This window comes from Vulpes vulpes, chromosome 13, assembly GCF_048418805.1.
Source record: "Vulpes vulpes isolate BD-2025 chromosome 13, VulVul3, whole genome shotgun sequence".
NCBI classification, from domain to species: domain Eukaryota; kingdom Metazoa; phylum Chordata; class Mammalia; order Carnivora; family Canidae; genus Vulpes; species Vulpes vulpes.
Window position 1 is genome coordinate 58,647,535 of NC_132792.1, and position 11,183 is coordinate 58,658,717.

Here is an 11,183-nt window from a genome sequence, read left to right on the forward strand (position 1 = left end):
AGCTCCATTTGCAAACAGGAAATATTCCTTAGAGGTCCACTCAGCTAATGAGAAATGTAATTGGGTCTCTGTAAGTGTCGATAGTAGGGTAGAGTGCATAGGAATAAACTGAGTTGGTTAAATGAAGGGCAAATTATGGGTTGAGTGTGTACCTCCCATTAATTATGGGTGAAGGCCAGATGGTGTTCTTGTGTTTGTGAACGTTTTCAACCACCACGTATTTACGTAGTGCCCTTCACAAGCTGCTAGACACTGGGGATGCCCAGGTGAACAAGACAGTCTCTGCCTCCACTGAGTTTACAGTTTAGCCTTTCATCTCTTTTTAATTCTGCTCCTTGTCTTCCATGAAGGAAGTTGCCTGAATGTGACAGTCTAAGAGGGAATGGAGGCAGGGGGATGAAATAAGGTATGAGGGTACCTTATATAGTTGTTTCCAACATCACCAAGGAGTTCTGCTTGAGAATCAAACCTAAAGAAGAATGTGGCAGGGTAGTTTTTTTTTTTCCCCCTGAAAGCTAATTGGCTCGTTATCCTTGCTAATTGGGCAGAGCAGCACAAATAAGCTGAAGGGGGGGGGGATCAAGAAACAGTGGGCACATTTCCCAAAACACCTCCCTGTTCTCTGATCACCTCAGAGAGCTCATTTTAGAATTGGAGGTCAGAGAGGCTTGGGGTTTAGGGAAACAAAGTTTGTATGTAAATAAGCCAGGCCCCTCTTTTACAGCAGAGTTGATTAAGGGACTGGTTGACAAAGTGTACAGAATCCCTGCTCTCTGACACCACAAAGTATCTATTACATGAGAACTTCCTTCTGGCGCCAGGAGGCATTTAGTTTTCACTTGGGTGTTCTATAGGGGATGAGGCACATGGGGGCGGGGAGTGGAAGGTTGGGGGCTAGTAAAATGAGAACAACTCTGAGCAGGGGAATGACACTATTGGGAGAGGACATACGAAAAGGATAGGATGGCAAGAGAGAGGATGGGGACAATATATGTAATGTCAAAGAGAAAATGAAGATGGGGAAAATAACATAATAACTGACCTTGAACAATGCTCTACAGTTTCCAGGGGTGCCTGAACATAGGGCAGTCTTGGGGAGGTGGCTGTACATAGAGAAACAACTCTGAGATGGTGAGCAAGCAGCTCAGGGCCATTCAGCTGATGGACGCGGAAATCTTCTAACTTCCACAGCAAAGGGAACTCGTTGCAGTAGGAGCCACATGGCAGGATGTTCTTCTCTCCTAGGCTAACTCCACAATTAACAAGGCTTGCGACCACATACTGGAGACCAGAGCTGTGTGCTGTACTTCAAGGGATGTTCTTGGTAATGGAATATTTTCACACTTCCAAAGTACTGTGGCTAAACCCTAAAAGAAAAATCTCCTGGCACAGAAGTTTCTTAGCTTCTGCCCAAAAATGAAAGGCTGTCTCAAGGGATTTTTTGTTTTTCTTTTTAAAAATAAGATTGCTCTCAGACGAGTTCACCCTTCAGGATGCTCCAAAGCAATGAGGCTCAGGGACTCAGCAAACAGGCCTCCTCCTTCGCAGGTCTCCACCACGGGGCTTTTTTTTTCTCCCTGAGAATTGGGGTGTTTTACTCCGTTAAGGCAGTTGTCAAAGTCATTTGCAGGAGACACGCTGCGTTCCACTGGCAGGGGACAGTATACCTTGTGTTGGCAACCTAGAATCCACAGAGAGTGCTTAAAAAAATATATATTTTCCCCCAAAGCCACTTGGATTTTTACTTGTCAAACTATCAATGAGGATTTTTTTTCTTCCCTCTTGAATGGCAGAGAAAATCAGGTTTCTGAATATTACCACTTTACCCGTCCCCTTTTTCATTCTTTACCTGGACTTTTCTACCGTGAGCGGCTGCAAACCTGATGTGTCCGGGCAGTGGCCGCTCTACGCGCTGACACCTCTCGGGGCTCCAAGGTGGCAAAAAGCTCGCGGAGACTTTTGGATAAATAAACCAGCAGCGGGGCAGCCCGGGTGGCTCAGCAGTTTAGCGCCGCCTTTGGCCCAGGGCGTGATCCTGGAGTCCCGAGATCGAGTCCCACGTCGGGCTCCCCGCATGGAGCCTGCTTCTCCCTCTGCCTGTGTCTCTGCCTCTCTCTCTCTCATAAATAAGTTTCTTTTTTAATCTAAAAAAAAAAAATCAAAAACTTAACCAGCAGCAGGGCACTGGTGGAGGGTAACTGAGAACTCCCGCCGTGCACTGCGACAGCGCCCCGGGGGCCTGACCTTGTAGCCATCCAAGGGCCAGGAGCTCCTTTCCCTCCGGGGTAGGGGCTGCGGAGCTCGGCCTGTGCCTTCGTGCAGCTGAAGGAAGACCAGCCAGGGCCTGGCGTGAGGCCGGCCTGACTCTGCTCTCAGCGTAACCCGCCTTCAAGCGACCTGACCCGCTCCACGTGACCTGCACGCCGCGTGACCTGGACACCACGTGACCTGCACGCCACGTGACCTGCACGCCACGTGACTCCCGCGCCGTAGCCCCGGGCTCCTTCGTCTGCGAGGTCTGGCGGTCTGGGCATCCTGCTCCCCAAGTACTGCTGCTCTGAAGGGCTGTTAACTGGGCCCTGGAGCTCGGGCGATGTCCCCAGGGTGTCCTTCCGGCCTGAGGGATCAAGCCTGGCGCTTCTCCGGGGCTAAGGCCTCTCTTTACCGTGTGGGGCGGAAAGCCTGACCCACCGGAAGTGCTTCTCCACGTGTTCTAGGATGGGGCGGGGCCAGATGAGGCTGAGTGCACGTGGCGAGGCGCCGCGAAGACGCCTGGGACGAGGCAGAGGATGCCGGATGACACGTGTGCTCCCCGCATTCTCAGGCTCCCCCCGCCCAGGGCGTGTTTTCAGAGTGGGGTGGAGTTGACGTCACCAGCACCTGCCACGTTAAACAGTGGCCGCTCAATGTACAGTGGCATAGTTCATCGCTATATTATCCAAAAGAAAATAATGTGAGCTACATTATGTAATTCTAAATTCTAAATTTTAGCTGCATTATAAAACGCGAAATTATAAAGGCGAAATTAATTTTAATGACATTTTTGCGAGCCCAGTATATCCAAAATGTTGTCATTGTTTGATGTAATTTTTGAGACATATTAATGAGATATTTTACATTCTCTTATTCGTATTGTTCTCCATATCTGGTGTGTATTATACAATACTGTACATGACTAGCCACATTTCAAGTTCTCGATAGCTCTATGTGGCTAGTGGCTCCCATATTGGCCAGCTGGAAACTGTGTGTTTGTAGATCAAAGCTATGGGCAATTTCTTCAGCCAACAGATAGCTCAGAAAATCAGGAGACTTTAGGAAGACACCACCAGGAAAGTCATGTGGGGATGGCTCTTTCCATTCAAATGCCTTCCCACAACAATCATTTCTTAAGCATTTACTTACTAATGTTTTGGCTTGCTGTTCACAGAAGGTGGATGCAATCCCTGCTCTCCCTAAAGCCTACACCCACCTGACCTTCCCAACTCCAGACTTCCTCACCTAGTACTTATAGGCAGGGTTAGAAGGGGACAGTAGCCAGAAATGGCCTTTTTTTTTTTTTTTATGGTCTGTAATTATTAACCAACCTCACTCTACCCTTTTAGAAAACCTAAGAAGGTTTAAGCTGTTTTTAATATTATAAAATATTTTCAATATTTCAATATTGCATTTTAAAATATGTTTACTATATTACGTGCCTTTTCTGTGTTACATCTGAGTGTGCTTTCACATACACCACAATCTCATTTAATCCTTTCAATAACTCTGATTTTGGAATTTTACCCCAATTTTCAAATAGAGAAAGTGAGGACTGGAGAAGTGCTGTGACTTTAGGGTAAGGGAACTTTCGAGAAAAAAGGTTTCTAATGCAGGTCTGTCCATTTTCCCTCAGTGAGGTCTCTTACAAGGCCTATAGGGAATGTCAGGTGATGGGATTATGTACCTCAAACTCCAGAAGTTTGCTACGAAAGCAAATGAAACATCCTGGTCTCACCTAAAACCCAGAACAAGTCCTGGGGTACAAAACTTGAGTCAGCTCCCGACCTGATACTTATTAGCTGTTTGGCAGAACAATTCATAGTAATACAACTAATTAGCATTTATTGATCTTCTTCTATGTATGGGGCTCTGGGCCAGAAAACTGCTTACATACTTCCTCTTCCTTATAAGACAGATAGTTCATTTTATAGATCAGCAATCTGGGTCTCAGAAAAAGTAAATTGCCAGAGGTCATACAGCCAATAAGCAGGAAAACCAGGATTACAAAACATTATTAAATGTATTAATGTTTGTTTTATAATGCAACTTAAGCCCACCCACCCCTCCATTGCATACTTAAAAAGCACATCCTAAGGAATGTCAAGACCACTAATGGATACCATAAACAACTGTGTATTCATGCTACAAATTTAAAAGGCTGCAAAGCCTGGGCAGATAGGAATTGTTTTCAATATGCTTTTTAAAAATAGAAAAAAAAATAGAAAAAATAAAGGCTTTATTATTCATTTGCAATGTATGGTAACTTGCCAAAACAATAAAACAGCTAGGCTCTCAAAAGAGATAATTATATTTGCACTGTTCAGCTCATGGGACTGTTGCATTGAGAGAGAAGGAAAAGCAAAGGCATGTTAAAGTGCGAAGAGGTGACAAATGTCAGATATTACAAATTTGTTTAAAGCAAACTACAGTTATATACTAATATGAAATGTTTGATGATACATGCCCCAATCTTTACTGGGAGTCTGAAACTTGAAAAAAAAAAACGAGTAAAAGGATGAAAATGTAATAAGAAATAAATGAAAGAAAGATAACAGAAAAATGGTGAAAAGAGCTGTCTTTCTTGAAAGAGAACAGAGGGAGGGAGGGGAGAAGGAGGAGAGATACAGAGGAAGGAAAAAGAATGGAAAGAAGGAATATAGAGAATCAAAAAGAAAAGAACATAAAAGATAAAGGGAAAGAAAAAGCTATGAAAAAAAATAAGCATGAACTTTTGGGGTCAGTCAGTTCCTTGAAGAAAAAGAAACTGGCCATGACCCGCTTCGCGCTGGGGCTGGGTACAGATTTTTTGCGACTGTTTAGAGAAAATCTAGCACTTTCCCCACCATTAATCTTTTCTAAAGAAAGACTTTGTTCTGCACCTGTATAAACAACCCAGATTTTTAAAACCTATATGCCTGCCTCTAATGTGTGAGACTATGTATTTATACTGATAGATTCAAGTCATCAATAGGTGATGCAGAAAGCTAGCCTGAGATCTCCTTTTTACATCTTTTTGCTCCCCTTCTCACTTTTTACTTCCCTCCTTCACCCAGCACACCTGAAGTCAAGTTCAAGTTCAAGCACTCCGCTAAAGAACTCTACATTCTGTCCAGTACTGCCTGCCTTTCCCCAGCCAGGAGAGAACTTAAAAGGAACTATATTTTTATTCAACTGATCCCAAAAGGAGCCCCTCCCCCATCCCTCAACAAAATGACAAAATATACAGGGAGAAAACCTCAGCGAATGACGGTGACACGGAGAGGTTGTGTGCAACATCCCCCACGAAGGAGGCCTGGCCTTGGAGATGAAGGTGGAACGATGCCTGAATGATGAAGTCAGCCCCGGCCAGCCACCTGTTGCAGCACTTCAGGCACGAAGCCGGGAGCATTTGTTCTGTTGAGCTGGTGGAGGGAAGCTGGCCCCAGGGCTTCTTCCCACTGTCCTGGGCTGACTGCACATTTGCCTCCTTGCGCTTTGCTGGGTTCGGGAACCTATGAACTTTCAGGGAAACGACAAGAAAACTGGTGTGAAGATTCCACTTTCTCATTGCAAAACGGAGTGACCCTACCTTACCCTATTTGTGGTTTGATTATTTTGTTGTTTTAATTACTCAGTGGGCAGTCATCGGGTGCCTAGCCCAGTAACTGGCACACAGCAGGCGCCCTATAGCTGGCCACTGGTGTCTGCCTCCAAAGTGAAGTATCCATCCCCAGACCATGTATCGCAAAGGTTCTATGAGTTAGAAAATGAGACTGCGGTTTTGTTTTGTTTCCTTTGGGTGGATCCCAAAGGAAACAAAGGGGCAGAGGGTTTATTTTGGGGTGGTATAGGACACCATAATTCTGGATGCTATTTTGTCCTTTTTATTTTGGAAGATGGTTGTGAGTTAGCATTCTGCATCCAAGAGTGTGCTCTTCAGTACACAATCTAAAATAGTAATTGATTCCCTAGACTATATCTCAAGGAGTTGGGGGCAAGATCCTCTATTTTATGCATTGTGGTATTAAAAACAAAATCAAGCATGAAAGTCTCAAGACGGTGGAAATAGCAGATATAACAGCTTGTGGTGCGTGGCGGGGGAGGCGTGTAGCAAGCAACTGGAATACCGAGGGGCCAGGGATGCCAAACACGCATTTCGAGTCCATATTCTACTTACCAGCCTGGCGATTGGGGGGTCTTTTAGTTAATTATCTATCTCTGCGTCTTCACTTGAAGTTATGCAAAGTGGAGATGACATTTAAGTCACAGGTATTGTTGGAAGACGGAACGGACCAATAGAGTCAAAGTTTTGTAAATCATAAAGGTTAACCGCTGCGGATTGCTCAGTGTTGTTTGCTTTGTTTTGCTTTTTTTTTTTTTACGCTTTTGTCCGGCAAGCCTTGGGGAGGCATTGGGGAGGCAGTCCTGCAGTCGGCGTTACGCACCGGGGAATCGAGTTCCGCTGAAAAGATCGGGAGAGGGAGAAGCAGAGGTCGCGGTCCCGGGGTTTCCAGGTGTCTGGCGACCGTCGCCGTCGCTACGACCAGTTGGGGGTGGAAGTAGGGTAGGGTGGGTCCGAACAAGGTCCCGCCCCGCACTCGCAGGACGCACACTGGCCCCTCACTTGACAATCGGAGGGTCCCACGGCCACGGGCCCCAAATCTCGGCCCGCCGGAGACTTCCCCTTCCCCGCCCCCACCAACAGCTCCCGAGGGCAGAAAACCGGTCCCCACCCCTTCCACGCCCCCGCCCCACCTCTTGCCCCCCTTTGCAACCCCCTCTCCCTCGCCCGGGTGGTTTGCTCCGAGGAGTACAAATAAATAGTCGTGTCAAAAGGCGCGGCTCGCGGTCGTGCGCGCGGAGGCTGGGCGGGGGCGCAGACTCCCGGGCCGCGCTCTCCCTCCCGCGGCTCGGCGGCAGCCTCGCTCCCGCGGCCCCGCGCCGCCCACCCGGGCCTCCCGCGCAGCTCGGGGTTCGGCCCGGGCCCGCCTCCGCCAGAGGGAGCGGAAGGCCGAGCCCGCGAGGCTGGCCTGGGGGAGCGAGGCGGGCGCGCGTGGGCGTGGGCGTGGGCGACGCGGCGATGTCCACCGGCTCGGTGAGCGACCCCGAGGAGATGGAGCTGCGGGGGCTGCAGCGGGGGTACCCGGCCCCCGCCTCCAAGAGGCCGCCCCTCCGCGGCGCCGAGGGCAGCTACATCTCGCCCAGTGACAACTCGTCGGCGGAGGAGGAGGACCCCGAAGGCGAGGAAGAGCGGTGCGCGCTGGGCGCGGCGGGCGGCGCGGAGGGCTGCAAGAGGAAGCGGCCGCGCGTGGCGGGGGGCGGCGGCGGCAAGAAGCCCCTCCCGCCCAAGGGCTCGGCGGCCGACTGCAAGCAGTCGCAGCGCAACGCCGCCAACGCCCGCGAGCGCGCGCGGATGCGCGTACTGAGCAAAGCCTTCTCGAGGCTCAAGACCAGCCTGCCTTGGGTGCCCCCCGACACCAAGCTTTCCAAGCTGGACACGCTGCGGCTGGCATCCAGTTACATCGCGCACCTGCGGCAGCTGCTGCAGGAGGACCGCTACGAGAACGGCTATGTGCACCCCGTGAACCTGGTAGGAGCAGCGCGCGCGAGGCCCGGGGCGAGCGGCCGGGAGACGCGCGGGAGCCCCCGAGCGCCAGGCAGAGCCAGCCCGCGGGGAAGGAACCCGAAAGGGGGGTTCTGGAACGGGGGACGAGGAGTCCAGTTTAATGTATCCCAATCAGGGGAGGGGCCAGGGCGCTTTCTTGGAGAAGAACCTCCACCCGTCAGTGTTCCTTCATTCTGATCATGGTACCTGGTACCTTGCCCCGCGACAGCTCTTGGCCGGTCTCTTACGTCCGGGGTGAATCTGGGTTCCCTCTGCATCCACTACCCGGTTGCAGATTGAATGGCAAATCTCTCTCGCCCTACTTTTTCCAGCTAAGAGTCAGAGAAAAGAGTCGATTTCACAAGCCCTACTTTCTGAAAGGAAGGAGAGAAGGCCGAGCTCTACTTAAGAGCCTTTGGATTTTTTCTTTTTTTAAGTTCTTGCAGAATACGAAAGGTTTCCCCAAAAGGGATTTGTCTGGAAAGTCCCTCTCGGACCTGCCAACTTTCCCGGCTTGAGAAAGAACCTATTCTAGTTCCTACTTGGAGTGGAGGGCTGATGATGTGCCTGTGGGTGTGTTTAGGGGGAAGGGAATTAAACAGACAACATCCCAAACTCATGCAAGTTTCACGGAATCATCCTGAGAGACCAGACCTCTCATGTCTCATGCAATTAAAATTCAGCAAAGTTAAAGTCCTAGTTTAGAGAGAAGACACCCAAATTCCCAGAGCACTGATAAAATCTGAGCTACTAAAAACCAGGGATATTCCAGGGTTCACTTAGGAGAGAGGTTTCGGTTTGAGACGGTACTTTCTCCAATATCTGACGCTCTCTTTGATTTTACAGACATGGCCTTTTGTGGTCTCAGGACGGCCCGACTCTGACACCAAAGAAGTTTCCGCAGCCAACAGATTATGTGGGACCACCGCTTAGATCGAACTCTCTTGCTGGGATTATTGTTTAAGCGCATGTGTTTGGGGGCCACGGAGAGAAGGGAGTGTGAGAACCCCCAGTGGATGGGGGAAGTTCCATCGGATTCTCCTAAATTCTCCTTCCCCGCCCCCACAACGCGAACTGTGTGAACACGACACGTGGCGGGTGTTGGGGGCAGAGAGCCCGAAGGGGTGACCGCGTGGCTGTCATCACAGGACGCCGAGGTCTGAGGCTGCTGTGGACCCGGGGGCGACGACAATTTGCTTCTCCAAAAAGAGCTTCCTTCTGTCTCTGCAGCTCGAAACCAGATCCAACCTCGGACTTTTAGCAGTGTAGACTAACCCAGCGCCCAAACGCCTAGGAGCTAGTGTCCCGACTGAGCCAGATCTCTGTATATGATGGCACGGCTCTGCACAGCACAGGCACGTTAGGCAATGGTCAGAACGTGCTCTGGATGATTAGCTTTAAAGACGGCAGTCTTCGCGCGTGACCAACATCGGGGCATGTCTTTAGGTTGCAAAGAGAGGAGAGTGGCATCCCTGGGCCAGCTTTGTACCCCCCAGGGCGGGGGCACGCACCCTCCGCCCTGGGAGAGGTGGAGGCACTTTCACAGGCCACCTGGCCCGGGTTTGCAGGGAGCGCTTGGGCGATCCTGCCTCCAGGTCGAAGTCAAGCCCTTTTCTCCAACTCCCAACCCTCCCCGCACCCCAGGCTCCCGCCTCTTCCCAGGCCGGCTTCTGTCTACCCTCTTACTCAGCTCCCAGTGTAGACTTGAGCCTGGACCCCCGCACCCCCCGGCACAGCGCGCACCCGCACCCCCTCTGGGGTCTCCTTCGGGCCTCCCTCTCCTTCCTTCCACACCTCCTTGCAGCCCCTCCGGCTCCCGACCATCCCCAGCTGCCCTCCCCCACCCAGGCTCTGGGGGCCTCGCTCTGCAGCGCAGCCTCCCCGCGCCCACGTCCCTGCTCGCGGGAGGAGAGCGCTGGGTGGTCCGCGGCGGCGGCTGGGTGCCTAGTGACCCCCCTCAGGGGAGATGCGCCGCGGTCTCGAGGCTGCACTACCACAGTAACTAGCAAATGTAAATAAATTTATTTTTGTATGAATAATAAAACACAGTGTGAAACCTGAGTGGCCCTGGGCGCTGTCAGAATGTGGTCTTTGTCGCCTTTAGTTTGGTACCAAAGTTCATTTAAAGGTGCCCTCTTAGCCCTGGGCAGGGACTGGTTCTTTACCGGCGGAAGGGTGCTGGTCCCATTTGGATCACCGCGTTTCCAAATGGAACTCTCTTTACTTTCTAGGATTCTGATTCTTCTGGAGACCAGGGTTACTGGGAGGCAAGAAGCCTAGGCTTAGTGGCCTGAAGAGTCTTTGGGGGCCAGGGCCACGTTGAAAGGTATTTGCTCTACAAAGTGATATAGGTGCATGTCTTATATTTACACACACACACAGACACACACACACACACACACACACACAAAAGATGCTTTCTGCAGCTTAAAGCACACTCCAATCCTTAACCATTGCAAGTAGTTCAGGAACCCCACAGCCCACACACCGGAGTGGGGGATGGGTCTCAAGTCTAATTGGCAGAATAAAATCATAATACAAGGCGCCAAGTTGTGTTTCAGTTGAGCTTTTTTTTTTTTTTTTCCAAATGATGTTTACACAGCGTTTCTAACGCACACCACCTCATTTTCCTTGTTATTTTCTTCCGTTTTTCACTGCAATTTTCTCGGGAAGTAATAGCCTGGGAACCCATCAGACAGTTTTTTAAAATGCCAGTCCTTTTGAAAGCTGCATTCTCTTTGTAGAACATTTAGAAAATTAGGAAAAGTGTGAAGGATAAAACTACCTAAACAACTGCCTGATTTGGGGTGTGTTCGTTATTTTATAAAAATCGAAAGGCAGTTTTTTTGACCAGAAAGAGAAAATACAGCTGGAGTTTAGGAGGTGAGAGGGAGGTGGGAGGGGGGGAGAATGATTTCCTGTTTTGAACTAAACTAAACCAAAACTCTGGAGAACTGCTTTCTGAGACCATTTTCTTGAGCTTTGTTCATCAGAGGGCTGTGGCCCTCAGGATCTAATCTTCAGCAGCAGAAGTGGGCTCAGGGCTATACTAGTTGGTTTCCATGGCATTAGGAGTTCCAAGGTAAAAACTAACTCAGTAGGGAGTGACTAGTGACAGAAAACCCTAACACAGTGGTTTAGATGCACTTAGGCCCCCTGGGAAGTTCTGAGTGGCTGGCTTTTGGCGGGGGGTGTCTCCTGGAGGCCAGCTCTCAGACCAAGCTTTTGCAAAAGCTTCCATCAAAAGCGATCCTTTTCAAGGGAAGGATGCAGTGTAGTATGTTGTTAAGATGAACCTGAATGTCTATAGAACCCCACCTGAAATTCAAGCTCTGCATTCCAC

At 50.0% G+C, this 11,183-nt stretch overlaps 1 protein-coding gene and 1 long non-coding RNA gene across 2 annotated transcripts; one reads left to right on the forward strand and one right to left on the reverse strand.

The window, feature by feature from the left end:
* Window positions 1-4,081: 4,081 nt before the first annotated feature.
* On the reverse strand, window positions 4,082-6,932 carry LOC112931869 (uncharacterized). The gene is made up of 2 exons (XR_003237392.2): window positions 6,413-6,932; window positions 4,082-5,754 (listed from the first exon to the last, which is right to left on the reverse strand). It is a non-coding gene; the product is annotated as an uncharacterized lncRNA (long non-coding RNA).
* Window positions 6,933-7,107: 175 nt separating this feature from the next.
* Window positions 7,108-9,901, forward strand: MSC (musculin). The gene is made up of 2 exons (XM_026012541.2): window positions 7,108-7,825; window positions 8,687-9,901. Exons 1-2 carry the CDS (start codon window positions 7,316-7,318, stop codon window positions 8,771-8,773), a joined length of 597 nt encoding a protein of 198 aa, XP_025868326.2. The 5' UTR covers window positions 7,108-7,315; the 3' UTR covers window positions 8,774-9,901.
* The last annotated feature ends 1,282 nt before the right edge of the window (window positions 9,902-11,183 follow it).